Source organism: Pygocentrus nattereri, chromosome 6 (genome assembly GCF_015220715.1).
Source record: "Pygocentrus nattereri isolate fPygNat1 chromosome 6, fPygNat1.pri, whole genome shotgun sequence".
NCBI lineage: Eukaryota > Metazoa > Chordata > Actinopteri > Characiformes > Serrasalmidae > Pygocentrus > Pygocentrus nattereri.
In genome coordinates, this window is record NC_051216.1 from 36,305,406 (window position 1) to 36,321,672 (window position 16,267).

The window sequence follows — 16,267 nt, forward strand, 5'->3', positions numbered from 1 at the left end:
AAAAGCATGAAGCTACCGTATTCGCTTTTCCTCTCGCTTGCGGAGTTTCTCATCTTTCTGTAGAACACTGAGGATCATCTCCCGCTCATGTTCCAGGAGGAAGGACAGGTTGAGAACCTCTGTTGTCTTGGCCATGACAGTTCAGATGTTTGGTCACGCCACATAAACACCAAGTGTTCAAAGTCACTCCATGGCTTAGCAAGGCCTTTAGATCAGGTGACTCATCCTGAAGCTTCTGCAACTGGTTGAATGTCAATTGAAAATTGGTCCTTGTCTCTGTACAAATTTTCACCTGCAGAAGTCTGTAGCCATTCTGTAAAATCAGAAATAATCTGTTAGTAGTAATCATAGGTTAAACAACTAACTGCTAAATAATACAGTAATCACAACATAAAGTATGGATAATACAAACTGTAACACACACCGAAAAGTTATGTTCAGTGAAAGAGCTAGATTCAGCATCCTGCTCTCCTTCCAGGTTAAGTATGTAAGCATGTGTGGTGAGATTTAGCACCTCCAAGAAAATAGCCATGAATCTACACACCAAAATGCCCAACCTTATGTAATTTGTCAAAAGATTAGCTTGTAAAAATCACTGGCAACATTTTTGTTATACATAATTAATGTGAGCACTACAAGCTAAAAACAAATAAATTGCATCCAAGTCTTACATAATATGGCCTTAGGCTCATAAATATCATGTTTTGTTAAACATTATGTCCTATTTAAGATTCAAGGCTGAATGCCTGTCAAAAAGTGTCTGACTGTGGCTGTAAGTGGCTTGTGTACTGTGGCTTTATGAGTGATGTGGTGATTCTTTACTTACGGGAAAATGGCCAAGCAGTTTAATTTCCTGTTTTACACTCAAACAGTAGTATTGTCTTGCCAATGCTGAATAATGTGGGTTATATGGAGGTTTGACTCTGTGTATCTGTGCCTTTGTGTGTATGTTTTGGTTGTTTTGTAAGCAATGTTTTGTAATGGAGGTTGATTCTCAAGAGCCACTCAACATAATTAAAACATTGTAATGCTGCTGTTACCATCAGCACTCAGTGTCCAAGTGCAAGCATGCACACACATACAGCCTTTCTACCTCTCAGAGCTGACAACTCAGAGCAAAAAAATTATTGACCTTAGACCAGTTGTAAAGTATGCATATCACAGACTGTACGTATGTGCTCAAACAACCTCTTTATCTACTACAGAGTAAGGACAGGAAAAAGAATGAAATTTTGCTGTGTGCGACTGCTCTTGCACAGAAGCAGTGAACTGTCTCCATGGTGACACAAGGTGTGCTTTCTCCCAGGCTCCCACCTTGTGTACACACACACCTGTAGGTGTACACTGTGCCCTGGGCAAACACACACACACACACACACACACACCATCCCCATACCTGGTGTTACACAACACATGTCCACACACTTGACAGACGCACTAATTATGAGAGAGCAATCAGCACCCGGACTTACCAACTGTTAACATCTTCGTTTCATTAGCACTTGCGCTTCGAGTAAAGCAGATGGAAAAGACATTGACAGACAATAAAAACATCAAAAGATTTATGGAAAATGTAGTTTAAGTGCAGACACCTTCAGAAAGATGGCCAGAGAGCTGAAAGTATGAACCTGCTGGAGTAGATAATAAGACTAATCTAATGCAGCATGCACATTCACCACAAACACTAGGCCTTCTATTGATGAGGCTCATGAATTTTTAATATGCTCTAGAGAGGATCTATTAACAGGATTTTAAAAACACCACCACAGAACTGAAAAATGTAAATGAGTAGATTAGTACTGGTCAAGGGACTGGGATGACTTTGGGCGGGGGGAAAACTTGATTTGGTGATCTACTACTTCTGTGTTGATTTTGAACTGTCCTGCTGGAAGACCCAACCATGGCCTAATTTGAACTTCCTGGTTGAGGCAATCGGATTTTATTTCTGCTGGTACTTGATGGACTTTGTGATACCATGTATCATGTAACATGTATCTAAAGCTACTCTAGTGAGTGAACAGAGAGTGATGAGTAGATGGAAGGAGTACTTTGAAGAAGTAATGAATGAGGAAAACAAGAGAGAGGAGGACAACGTGGGGAGAGATAGTGGATCAGGAAGTGCAGAGAATTAGTAAGGTGGAAGTGAGGGCAGCTTTAAAAAGGATGAAGAATGGAAAGGCAGTTGGGGCAGATGACATACCTGTGGAGGTATGGAGATGTTTAGGAGAGAAGGCAGTGGACTTTTTAACCAGGTTGTTTAACAAAATCCTGGAGAGTGAGAGGATGCCTGATGAGTGGAGAAGCAGTGTGCTGGTCATCATTTTTAAGAACAAGGATGATGTGCAGAGCTGCAGTAACTACAGAGGTATAAAGTTAATGAGCCACACCATGAAGGTATGGGAAAGAGTTGTTAAAGCAAGGCTAAGGCGAGAGGTCCAGATCAGTGAGCAGTAGTTTGGTTTCATGCCCAGAAAGAGTACCACAGAGGCAATTTTTGCGTTGACAGTGTTGGTAGAGAAGTACAGAGAAGGTCAGAAGGAGCTACATTGTGAGCTGAAAAGTATGTTAGGGTGGTGCAGGACATGTATGAGGATAGTGAGACAGTATTGAGGTGTGCAGTTGGAGTGACAAATGGTTTCAAGGTGAAGGTAGGGTTACATCAGGGATCAGTTTTGAGTCCCTTCTTGTTTGCAATGGTGATGGAAAGGTTGACAGATGAGGTCAGGCAGGAGGCTCCATGGACCATGATGTTTGCAGATGACATTGTAATCTGTGGTGAGAGTAGAGAGCAGGTGGAAGAGAATCTGGAGAGGTGGAGGTTTGCACTGGAGAGGAGAGGAATGAAGGTCAGTAGAGACAAGACGGAATACATGCGTGTGAATGAGAGGGAGGTAGGTGGAAAGGTGAAGATGCAAGGAGTAGAGGTCGTAAAGGTGGATGACTTCACATATCTTGGGTCAACCATCCAGAGCAATGGACAGTGTAGAAAAGAGGTGAAGAAGAGGGTGCAGGCAAGATCGAGTGGGTGGAGACAGGTGTCAGGGCTGATATGTGACAGAAGGATAGCAGCAAGATTGAAAGGGAAGGTTTACAAGACAGTAGTGCGTCCTGCTATGATGTATGGTTTGGAGACTGTGGCTCTGTCTAAAAGACAGGAGGCTGAGCTGGAGGTGGCAGAGATGAAGATGCTGAGATTTTCGTTGGGAGTGACAAGGATGGACAAGATTAGAAATGAGCAGATCAGAGGGACAGTGAAGGTAGAGCAGTTTGGAGATAAAGCCAGAGAGGCCAGGTTGAGATGGTTTGGACATGTGTTGAGGAATAGTGGATATATTGGGCAAAGAATGTTGGAGATGGAGCTGCCGGGTAGAAGGAGAAGAGGTAGACCTCAGAGAAGTTTTATGGATGTAGTGAAGGTGGACATGGAGATGATTGGTGTAAAAGTAGAGGAGGCAGTGGATAGGGCAAGATGGAGGCAGATGATCCGCTGTGGCGACCCCTAAAGGGAGCAGCCGAAAGAAGAAGATTATTGCCAGGTATTAAAAAAAGGACATTTTAAACTGTGTAAATTATTTTCTTGTAGTCATTTCTTTTGTCGCACATCACTGCTGTTTTCTCTGCTCTTTCTCGTGGTGATGGATGACTGAGGGAAGTTGGTATGTCGGTGTTTCATGTCATATATATTCCCTAATGAAAAGGCATGGCTGACCATTTAAGTTAGATGAACTTAAAAACATAGGCTACAAGTTTAAAAACAAGTTTAAGTTTACAAGTTTACCAGCCAATTTTTTGTGGAGGGCATTGTATATAAAATTCAGCAGAGAATAAAAAGTTCAAAGTGAATAGTGTTGATCAGTGGGGAAGGTCTCCAGCACAATCACGCACATGCGCGCACGCACACACACGCACACACACACACCAATATGAAATGTCAGGTAAGAAAAGCTGCCAGAGAATATAATGGAATAATAAAGAAGCTTGTTGTGACCCTTGGGAGCAGGCTGACAGCAGCAATCTGCTTTAGGTCCAAGAAAATCATTATTAGGTAAATATAACTCAAGGTAAAGCAGGGTAAGGGAAAAACAGTAAAGGCTAAAAGAGTCCAGACTTGAGAGCTCAGACTAGTCAGAATTATGGGTGGGCAACCTGATGTTTAACATTATTAAGATAAATAATGTCACATTTTTTTCTGATCATATTGTGCATATCAACAGTTAAAAAAGACTAATAAACTGGAAGTTTCATGACAAAAAGAGGGCAAGTACTTCTGTTTAACTGGAGTTTGTACAGCACAGTATGAGAAATGTTAAATAGAAATCACAGCTTTCTTTTCCAATTTATCAAACCTCAGAAACACAAAAAATAATTATAAATTTATTAATAATAAAAATCTTAATTCATATCACTTAAATGTATTTAAGTAACACAATGTAATAATTTGTCACATAGTCTACCCCTAGTCATAAGCATATCTTTAAGCTTTTCTTAGTCTATTTACTTAGTTCCTGTACTCTATGCAAACCACAAATACTTTAGCACAAAAAGAAATACTCATTACTAATTAAGATCCTACATATACTTCCAATGAATAAGGATGAAATTTGACTATTTTTGCGTCCACATTTCTGCTATCGGAAGTACACACTCACATATAGCTGTACAACAACACATTCCTCAGTGGATTTACTCTTATATTTTTTGGGTTAACAAGCAGTGACATGTCTCCATCATCACAGCGATTGGTACTGTAGCTGAAATGTCTTGTCTTCCCTACTGTCTGACAAAACCAGTGCAAAACCACCCACATATACAGTTAGCAACACACACACACACACACACACGCACACACACACACACACACACCTGACGCAGCACCATCATCACCCACCTCAATGCATGACATGATTATTCTCATTGGAATGTTAATGACTTTTTATCAAAGATGGATTAAAAGCTATAATTCATGTGCTGTTCAACCCTAAAGTAACTCTACCATCTGTTTTAGACTGCTAACATTAACATATGGTTTCAAGCACTCAGTCTTAACCCTGCTAGAATCACAACCCCTCTGACACAACCAAACAGGCTGACACGGTGAGTTTAGTGAAATGTCTCAGATGTGAATTAATGTAAGTGAAAGTTAAAAGCTGTAAAAATACACACAATATTTTATGTTCTCTAAAAATCTATGGTTTTATTTAAGATAACTGACATATGGATGTCGCCATTATTTTAGATGTGCAATGCACGTTGGGTAGATGATATCAATTGATTGCTCTAGACGTCAACTAAAGTTGTCCTGACCAAAGAATTCTGCTCAATATAGTTGAAACATATTGCATCATATTTTTCTGCATTTGGGTGTCATTTTTAGTCAAAGGACAACTAGGAATTTTTTGTTAAACCTCAGCTTTCTTAGCAGAGAGAAAAGCAGTAAAAGCATAGGAATGCACAATGATATCAGAATCTTGACAAACATATGACAGAGATTGACAGATATATGCCTAAATAAAAATATCAGCATCAGAAAGACATAAAAATGTTTGTGAATCAGTATCAGTAGTCAGTGTAGTATACATGCAGCCTGATAATCCATTAATAATTTGATTAACAGCTAAATCAGAATAGAATACATCCATGTATACACCTCAAATCAGAATAGACTACAATTTCTGTCAGACGGAACAAGGTGGATAATCCTGTAAATAATCTGCTAAACAGAAGAAGAATAGCCATGTGAATGCCTACATCCTATTACATTCCCACATGGAAAGTTTAAGCACGTTCCATGTATGCGTGTTCACATAATAGCAAAAGTTTATGAAGTGACCCTTATTAGTCCCACACACACACACACACACACTAGGGGCCAGTGAGCATACATGCCCAGAGTGGTGGGCAGCCCTATCCACAGTGTCCAAGGAGCAGTTGGGAGTTAGGTGTCTTGCTCAAGGGCACTTCAGTCACATACTGTCAGCTCAGGGGATCGAACTGGCAACCTTACAGTCACAGGGCTGGTTCCCTAACTTCCAGCCCATGACTGCCCCAACATTCAAGATGGTGATAGTGGATTAACAGAGCTGATAGTGAGGCAAGCCAAAACTGCTTTAAATAGAATTAGCATTTGCTAGTCCACATTGCTGTGGTTTCCTGCAGTGAAAATTTTACACTTTTTACATGTCCCATGTGTTCACTGATTACCAAATTAGTATACATGTGTGTTGCCAGTTCTAAATGGTAAAAAAAAAGTTTGCAGAGAACATTTTGTGGATAACATTTGAACTTATAACACTTTAATTTAAAGCTATTATTTATATTAATATTATTATTACATTTTAAAAAGGGCATGATAGGCTACCTTGTTGCTAGCCAAACCTGACTCTACTGCTCATGAAGTATAGCTCATCTGCTTTTTTAATTATGGGTCCACAGACTCCACAATACAGCATGAATGTTGCATTTTGTAGTGTGCCTTGGTGCAAACAACAGATTTAAGTCACATTAAAACTGAATGGTGGGTTGATGTGAGCACTGCGTCTTGGGGCAGTCAGCAACATGAAGTACTCCTTTTTCATACATCAATGTTTTCTCATCCAGAAAACCACTGCTTAGCAACAACTGTTACCTGCCATCAATGGCCAAGCTTTCAGTTTTTTGTGACAGTGTTTCCTGTGAATACATTTTGAATGTAAAGCTCTAAAGTTATAAATGGTATAAGCGGGCTGGGCTAGGCCTGATTGGGGGAGGCCACGAAAGTGGACAGAATGGGACTGAGGGAGTTAAGTGGTCTGTGTTTGTTTTTTTTGCACAATAGTGGTATTCTTTATGTTCACTATTGTAGGTGCACACTTTGTTACCAGTTACAAATGCCATTACATAGAAGTGTGTACCTTTTTTAGGAATGCATTTTTAATGTTTCAGCCAATGAAACTCCATTCCAAATATCACAAAAAGTTCCATCAGTATCAGATCTCCACCATGTTCAAATCTGATCGGTTTCCACATAAACACTACATACCCATTCAAAATAAAACCATTACTTTTAAGTGAAATATACACAAATTCATTTTTTGTTAAACTTACTCATTAAAATACTGTTCTGTCACATTAAGTGACTTGATGAGGAGCGACAACATTTAGCTTCAGAGTAGAAAAGACTGATAGCTGGCAAGAAATTTGCTGTTATCTCTCCACTAAGCGGTAAGCCTACTCTAAAGAGGGAAGAATCCAGTCTAATTACAGCTAAGATAGAATACAGACCAATTAAAAAGCGTGTGTTATCAGTAACCAGCGGCCTAATTCCCCATCTGGTAGCCGGGGATAGGCTAGGATTTCAAATCTAATGGCTACACAGTGTAAATGTGTAAGAATAGCCTGGCTTTAGCTGTTCAGCTAAAACTGTTTTGCTTGTCAGTAAGACAGATCCACGTTCCTTTTGCAGCATAAAATTGTGCTTTGGTGTGTAACGTTAGTCATGAGTGCTGCTTTTGCTATTTAAAGTGCTCTTTGCACTTAAATAACTGTTTTGTTATTGATCATGTTCAGTTTACTTACCAAGTCGGTTATTAAGTTTTTCATTTTCCTTCACTTCTCACTATATGTTGCTGTTTATTGTGTGTTTAATGAAGTTTTTCCCCCTCAGATATAAGCGTGCAGTACTTGTGCCCCACAGAAGTAATTCATCTTCTACAGTTGTCTGTCACTGGTTTACTGTTGCTATGGATTTTGGTCCTGCACCCACCGATCTGAAACACACATGAACCAGCAGTGACTGACCATCTAGTGTTCGCTCCCTCTTTTGAATTCAAGTAATCTGCCGCTGCCTGTCCAGACTGTTTTTAGTCAGTAGAGCTGGAGTAAACATTATGACTGTTCAGGTTCATCGGTAGGTCGTTTTGAGACACAAAAATGCAAGAGAAATGTCAAGTCTGGTGAGAGAGCATGAGATTAGACCTAAATACATGAGTCTCACACGCATTGCATGAGAGCTGGGGGCTCTAACATGGCAGACGAAAGGAGGTTGTTTATCACCCATTTTCAAAGCTAAAAAATACTTATAAAAACACCTTTGTCGAAAATCTCACCATCAGCTGAACACTGAACATATATCAAGAGCAATATTCATGGCTACACATAGCAACCGTTAGTGCTGCAAAATGAACATGATTCTGTTTAACTAGGTTTACAAACTAAGCAGTAACCAATGCTAAAACAGGCTACCCATACCCGTTTCAACTGTGTAGCTGTTTGCTTCTATACCTATCCAATGCAGCCAACAGAAGAATTTGACAGCACCACTGGTTAAAGGCTCTTATTAACTGACCTATATTTTATGTAATAGACAACATTCTGCCATCATAGTGTAGGCTAACCAGGTCAGCAGATAACAGATTATCATTGGTGAATGAGACTGGAATTTACCAGCTTTCAAACCTTGGCTACTCTTAAAGCTTAAATGATTTATCCCATCACTCAAAAAATGCATTAAAATGCATTAATAATTGCATTATTTCTAAGAGCAAGTTAAGTATAACACAAATTATAACTTCATTTAGATTTAATTTTACTATATTAAATTATGCAGTGTTATTATGGAAACTGATACATATTGGAGCACATTTTTGATGCTCATTCAACTTTTATTTATTTATAATTGAGATGGAATTTCAGATACTTCCTTAATAGGGAACATAAAAGGTGCCACAGAAGTACCACAAAGGGTTCTTTAAGCATAAAAGCTTCTATACCCATATAAAAAAAAGAAGTCCTCTACAAAACATCCACTGAAAGGTTGTTTAGGGAACCAAAAATGTTTCTTCTCTGGCGCTGAGCAAGGAGCCATTTTGGCACCTTTTTTAAAGAGTGTTGTGCAACTAGGATGTATAATAACGGGTCTGTAGAATTGGAACACTGTTTTCTTTACTGTGGTATTTTGTTCCACAGACATGCATCACTGGTTAACAGACATGATTTCTCCTGAAGTCAGCCTTGTTACGTACTAGTTTTTTTACTATGTCAAAATAACTTATTTTTCAAAAGTTTTACTTTTTTCAATGACTAAAATTTTATGATTGTATCCCCCCCAAAAATTTAAGAACTCAAAACAATAATATACAGTCAATTTGTTGAGAATATTGATTATCACAATACATCAAACTTTTTTGACATTGTCATTATTAAGAGACACTAAATAAAAAAATCTGAGATAATAAGTGATTATTTCTAGATATTAAGTCAAATACATACTGCTGACAGAAACAGAGATCTCTCACATGTTGGTCTTTAGACCACAGATGAAACGCTTTTTTGGTTTGCTTATACCACCTTAACACAAAGACCTCAGATACTAAACCAAATTCTGATGTCTGTAGAAAGCTCTCACCGGAACCCAACCTGACGTCATCATAATGACTTTGAAACACAACCACTCACCAATACAATGAACCTCAATATCCACAATATATGCAAATATTTCATCATACTTTTAAACATGAAGCCTGTTTTCTTGTTCATTTTTAAAAGCTTTTTAACATCGGTCACAATAAAATCAGATGGAAAATGGGGTCAGGCTGATTTCTCCTATGTAAGCATAGTGGTATTTGGGAACTTTTGTCCACACCAAGGACAATTTTAACAGAAAGGAAGAAAATCAAAGAGAAACAGAAGGGAAAAGAAAAGAAAGAGGGACCCTGTCGTCTGCTGCATTGCACCTGTTCAAACAGCTGGCATAGGGACGAAGCTACTCGTACGTGCCGGTGAGGAAAGAGGAGGAAAACAGGAAAAGGCTGTTTCATATCTAAGAGCATTGGCCTCGTTTCACGCTGAGGCCACTTCCAGTTTGAGCAAATTAGTATATTCATACAAACCGTATGACACCAAGCCAGACTAAAACACTTTTCGACTAACAATCATGTCAAATGCTTCCAATGCTGTTCGAATACGAGACACAAACGAAAAAGAAAAGGGCCATCAGAGTTCCCGCTTTTCCCGCCTGCTCTCCTCCTCAGCGTCGCCGTTTTCTCTCCTCAAACGAGGATACTGTCGTGCGGGTTTCCCTGATTTCTGAGAGAAGATGACCACCTAGACCTTTTAGGAAAGAAAGCAACTCCTACCTCGACGGCCGTCCTTTACGTCGTTATACGTGGAGACATCACCAAAAGGCAGCACTGCTCTGCGTGTAATTAAGTGCAAACCTGTGTGTGACTGAGTGGATACTGTGAATACTGTTGGGTTAAGGAGACAACTCCACCATCCGAGAGGCTCAATGCGGGGGCGGAGGCTCGACTATATGGAGGTGTGGTTTGGGCTATACGCTTGCATTACGCGCGTAAGCCAGCTGGAATCCCCCTCACGTCTCCTCTTAATACAGATAAAGTGCAGCGAAGCACATCGCCTTGCAACACCGTAATGTAGAGTCCATAGCAGCTGGCTGCAAAATGTCGCCTGTCAAATGATGAGCAAATATGGGAATGCGCACAAATTTGGAGCATTTTGATATACACACACACCAATAAAATATCTACACTATATACTTATTCGTCCAATGTTTAGACACACTTGCCCCCTTAATGTTGCAGTAACGGCGTTTAGTCTCATAGTAAAGCCTTACACTAGATGTTTAACATCGTTGTGATGATCGCATTCAACCACAGGAATATTAGTACAGTTGCCTACTTATCATGAAACACAAAGGGCACTCATGCCAAGCGTATTACATCACTTCAGAATCCGCTGTTTCACTGTCCGACATAGCCCAATGACATTATGAGACTTGTCACGACATAGCCTGCTGAGCAGTATTATACTAATCAAGCTGATGCTTGGTATTGCGCATGGTCACCTAAGGCTCACGTGCAGCTGCTCCAGTGCTGACACTGGGTGCACCCTTAAGTAACTGAATGCACTAAGAGGAAGGGCTATCATATAGATATGTGATGTATCTAAAATTGGCACAATGTTGGATTAGCGACAGAATAAGAACCTTTAACGCACAATATTTTATGATTATAGTGAGCTTTAAAAATAGTTTAAAAATCTCAAAAGATATCCAAACATGTAAAGAGTTTAACTGATGACGTCAACCCTCATTTGCATTTTTACTGTGTTGCCATCTGTTGTTCACTTCTGGTAAAACAAGAATTTGTACTGCCAACAGAAATTAATGCAATATTCATTCAAAAGGATGAATCAAAAATCAATAAATAATCATAGCTGAACATATTTTTTTATTTTAAATGTCAGGAAACACAATCATTTACAAAAATGTGTGCACACATGCAATTACAAATGTATTCTGTGTATTTTGTGGCAGAAGCTGTGTGTGCGTTTGTGTTACTGATACAGAACATAATTGTGCAAGATATGTGGTATACAGAGCACTCTCACTCTGTATAATCTTTTTTGGCCCAAAGTACGACGAATGCACAACCTGCTTATCTGTGACAGGGAGCATGGACCTAAAATGCAAGAACAGACAAAAATTAGTGTTTAGTGTGTTTTTTTTACAACCAAAAGAGGTGTGTGTTTGTGTGGGTGTGTGTGTTCTCTTGCCTGCTGTCTGCAGTAGATGTTTGATGCTGTGATCTGTAGCCAGGTCAAGAGGTGTTCTGTCTTCTGAATTCCTACGTTTCCCATCAGCCCCATGCTCCAGCAACAGCGCTACCTCCTTGACTCCGCCTACTCTGACAGCAGCATGCAGTGGTGTGTCCAGGCCAGACCCATGGTGCACATCAGCACCTAAACCAATAAGACAGAGTAACAGTATATGACACTTAATAACATTATACTGTATTATATTCAGTAGTGTCCATAAAAAATAAGCCACCATAAAATTGTTTAATGCTATTTATCTTCAGAGTAAGTGTTGCTCTGAAAAACACTAAGAAAAACACACATTTAAAACAAATCTTGTATGTTAGCATTACCATTTACAAGCCTCTTTGTAATTACCTGTATTAGGCTAATTAATGGTAAATCAGGTGTACAAGTGGAATATAGGAAATAGCTGAGGTGCAGCAAGGTGTTCTAATCATCTCGCAACTTTTGAATGTCTTGTGATGTATTATAAATAATGTTAAATCAGGTTTTTGCAAAAACTTTTTTTCAGTATTACCGGGATGCCTATCGGAGAGGAAGTTGTAATGCATTGCTCTGTTAATTTTTATGAAGTTAATTTCCCTATATCTGTAACCTGCACCTGTCTGTTTGAACAAGAGAATCTGTGTTTGTACTGACCTAAGATGAGAAGTCTCTGCACACACTCTGTGCTCCTGGCCTCACACGCACAGTACAGCGGCGTCCCCACTCCTATCATCTCCACATCAGCACTCACACCATGAGACAGCAGCAGCTCCACACACTCTGTGTGATCTCAAATGCAATCACAAGCACTTTCAGATAAACTTGAAAAAGGATTTTAGTCAGTTTTAGTCAATGACCACAAATTGTACTTTGATGCCTAATAACATTCACCACAATATTCACAGAGTAACACATGAAACTATCCCACATTTGGGGCGTTTTTAAGTTATTGAAAAATATTGGAAAACAACACAGTCATATTATAATTTAGGAAAACCATCTCTTCATCCATCCATCCATCCATCCATTTTCTAAGCCGCTTCTCCGTCAGGGTCGCGGGGGGGTGCTGGAGCCTATCCCAGCAGTCTTTCGAGGGGAAGGCAGGATACACCCTGGACAGGTCGCCAGTCCATCGCAGGGCAGACAGACAGACACAGACAGTCACTCACACATTCACACCTAGGGGCAATTTAGCACGTCCAATTGGCCTGACTGCATGTCTTTGGACTGTGGGAGGAAACCGGAGAACCCGGAGGAAACCCACGCAGACACGGGGAGAACATGCAAACTCCACACAGAGAGGACCCCGGTCGCCCGGCCAGGGAATCGAACCCAGGCCCTCCTCGCTGTGAGGCGACAGCGCTACCATCTCTTCATACCAAAGAAAATACCTTGATTAATACGAAGATAAGTGTTGCAAAATATACCTAAAGGGTAATTCAATTCCTGTTTTATGTTTACAATATATTTGCAGGTATTTCTTACTTAACTAAAAACGAAGAGCAAAAAAAGCTCAAATTTATCAAAAGAATACAGCTTTTGACTGGCAGTGCCCATGCCCAAGACACACTCCAAAAATGTTTACATGAATAAACTCACTTCTCTTTGCTGCCTCATGGATAGGTGAGTTGAGCAGGTGAGCTGGGTGGTGGACTGAGCTGTGCATCAAAAGGAGACTGAGGAGGGCAGAGTTTCCACTATAGCAGGCATTAAAGAGAGGTGTGGCTCCATCAACAGACACAGCACTTGCCTGAGACAGCATGTACACGCAGATAAAAACTCACACATACTTATGATTACTACAATATAGTGAGGAATGAGAGTTACACTGAGAGAAAAAGAGAATGTGTTGTGGCAGTTCAGTACATCAACATACATCAGCTCCATGTTCCAGCAGAAGTTTTGCGCATGCCAAATGGCCACCAAGACAAGCCTCATGTAAGGCAGTGACGCCGTTCAGTGTAACCACACCAACATGCAGTCCCTATGCAAACACAAGCATAAGACACCTACTCAGGCTTACAGTCTGCATACGTTACTGGTATTATATATATACTTTTATAAGAGGTGTAACGGTATGTCTCAGTGCTATACATCACACAATAAAACAAACTGTAACATGCACTACTGTCTTTTCAAAATAAATCAAAACAAACTTTAAGGGTTGTACTGAAACATGTTGTCAACGGAACCTTAACTTCCATTACATGCTTACATGTGAGAAAAAAAAAAACTGTATAAATGATGACTGGAATGGGACAATTGGTACGAATGGAACTTTAGAACATATTTTTTTTCTGAAGATAATGAACACACATATCTTTACTCTGCTCTATATATTCACATTTTTTGGCTACTCTTTTCAGAGTTTAAGACTTACACTAAGGCAGCTCTAAACATATCCACCTGATTCACACTTTCAGATTCTCCTGAATGCCTAATTAACTACATCAAGTGTGTTTATACTGTGAATTTTGTAAATAATTTGTACCCACTCAAAAAGTAATATAAGTAATATATATTTTTGAAAAGAAAAATACTTGGTTATACGACATTAATACTCCTGCTGTAGACAAAATAACTGTGAAATATTTCTGAAATTTAAAAAACTGCATGCCTATGACTTTGGCCTTTTTTTAGCACTTTGTTATTTTTCATTTACTGGTCTATATAAATTGTCTGGGTGTCCTTTCTATACCTGAGAGAGAAGTCTCTTCAATGGGAGCAGGCGACCCTGCAAAGCAGCATCGTGGAGAGGAGTTCTGTCTGTCCAAGAACCTGGAGAACACACAATATTGCAAGTTGAGGCCATGAGCAGGCGTATCCCCCAGGGTCTGCCTCTTATGAACAACAAAGTTATCTCTGACCAACTCTAAACAGTGCACAGAAGCACTGAAACAATGTTAAGCTGTCTTTTTGTGATCAGCAACCCTAAAAGGTTACTTTTTTTAATTATTTCGTGACATCCCAAAAACACTGCATTCCAATTATGGTCCTGGGAGGACCCCTGATGTACACATTTTACAGTTTTCCATGCTCCAACAAACCTGGTCCAATAATCAACTAATTAGCAAGCCCTTTTTGAGTTAAAGTGAGCAGTTAGATATACGTCAAAATGCACAGGGCAGAGGTGCTCCTGGCTCAGGGCTGGGAACCACTGACCCAAATCACAATCCAGCAATTTAGATAGGTCATCAATTTAACCATGTATTATCAAATGCTGACCAATTCATGTAACGAACAGAACTAGGTTGCTGTATGACAGAAGTGGCACCTCAATAGAACTGAAAAGTAGCTGTAACTAGAGCTGAACAATTAATCTTTTTTTTTCTTTTAACAAAATTGCATTTGAAATTTGAAAGTGTGCAAGTTTCAAATAACAACAACTGCACGCAGATCTTGTGAACTGGCAGTCTAGCACACTACATTCAGCATTCAAGCCTCAAGCTTAAAATGCATGTGCTAGCGTTTGTGCCCAAAAAGGCCTGAAATTTAATTTAAAGAACACAATCACATTTAAATTACAACAGCATTTGCCCAAAAACTCAACATTAGATATTTTCCACAAATTGTTTAGCCCTCGCTAGGATAATATAGTTTACTGCCTAACTCATTTTATAGTGAATGATTCATCATGTCTGTACTATAGTCTACCACCCAGACTTATGCCTCCTTTTCCATGAACACATGCAAACAAGTCTCATAAGTTTACATGTTCAGTGCGAAAAAACTTACCTGCCATAAGCGTGTTACACACTTGTCCCCCATACAGCCGATAGTCTTGTTGCCACATTTGAGTCCCTACAAAGACCTCATGGTGCATCACATTCATTTTTCAGACTTCCTACAGCTTGTGCTCTGAAAAAAAAAAAAACACAAAGGTGCAAGAATGCATTGGACCTTCACATTATATGGCCTTCACAAAAACACTCCCCTTGGCAAACTGTACCACCACCCACCACTTATCATGCAGATATCCCTTCACACATACATCACTCCCCCACCCAGGACTCCTCTACATAACAATGGGACATAGGATTTATGAAACAGAAAACAGAAACAGAGTTTCACTTTGCCTCTCAAACACATGCTTTCAAAAAACTAACATTTTGAAAATCTGATCCATAGTTCCTGCTGAGATTTGCAAAGCCTAACTAAACCCACACACAAAATTCAACTACTTACCTTACTTGTACATAAATGGAGAGAAACAAAGCTGGTATGTTTAGTAGGCCCATAGCTTGAATTAAATAACTTGGTGGACATCGCCTCAGTAGAAAACCATTTGTTCACTCAAATGTGAATTAAGACACTATGTGTCTGTGAGATTTTGCACCGTTTACATTTCTATAAATCTATATTTACATAAACATTACAGTGATTCACTCCTTAAACTATGCAAGAATGAGAAGTTACAGGCTTACGTATGTGAAAAAAAATCAGACTAGGTGAGAACAGTGTGTTAACGATGCTCCTGTACTCCTAATGCCCTTGAGAAGAGCGTCTGCATTATCAGTGCTGTTTGGGCTTTGAGCATAGCAGCTCTTAAACTGAGACTGTGCCATTGTCTTTCACACAAACAAATCCTTACTTTTCTACCATTTTTGAACCACAAAAATAAACTCTAGTGGAAAACTCTCATAACTGTGAGAAGTGAAAATAATTAAATATGCAAAAAATGAAAAAG

The 16,267-nt window shown here is 39.5% G+C and overlaps 2 protein-coding genes across 4 annotated transcripts in view; both read right to left on the minus strand.

The window, feature by feature from the left end:
- Positions 1-10,284, minus strand: part of sytl5 (synaptotagmin-like 5) — a 48,645-nt gene extending 38,361 nt beyond the window's left edge. Inside the window, exons 1-2 of one of the 3 annotated variants that reach the window (XM_017706604.2) lie at positions 10,113-10,284; positions 17-313 (exon numbers count right to left, since the gene is read on the minus strand). In XM_017706604.2, the coding sequence (XP_017562093.1) occupies positions 17-135 (119 nt within the window). In that variant the 5' untranslated portion in view covers positions 136-313; positions 10,113-10,284. Of the gene's footprint in view, positions 1-16; positions 314-10,112 lie in introns of those variants that run through there. The other 2 variants (XM_017706602.2, XM_037539445.1) reach the window with 2 other exon arrangements.
- Positions 10,285-11,217: 933 nt separating this feature from the next.
- On the minus strand, positions 11,218-16,242 carry asb11 (ankyrin repeat and SOCS box containing 11). The gene is made up of 7 exons (XM_017706606.2): positions 15,316-16,242; positions 14,279-14,358; positions 13,457-13,564; positions 13,180-13,330; positions 12,235-12,369; positions 11,551-11,736; positions 11,218-11,456 (listed from the first exon to the last, which is right to left on the minus strand). Exons 1-7 carry the CDS (start codon positions 15,410-15,412, stop codon positions 11,332-11,334), a joined length of 882 nt encoding a protein of 293 aa, XP_017562095.1. The 5' UTR covers positions 15,413-16,242; the 3' UTR covers positions 11,218-11,331.
- Between the last annotated feature and the right edge of the window lie 25 nt (positions 16,243-16,267).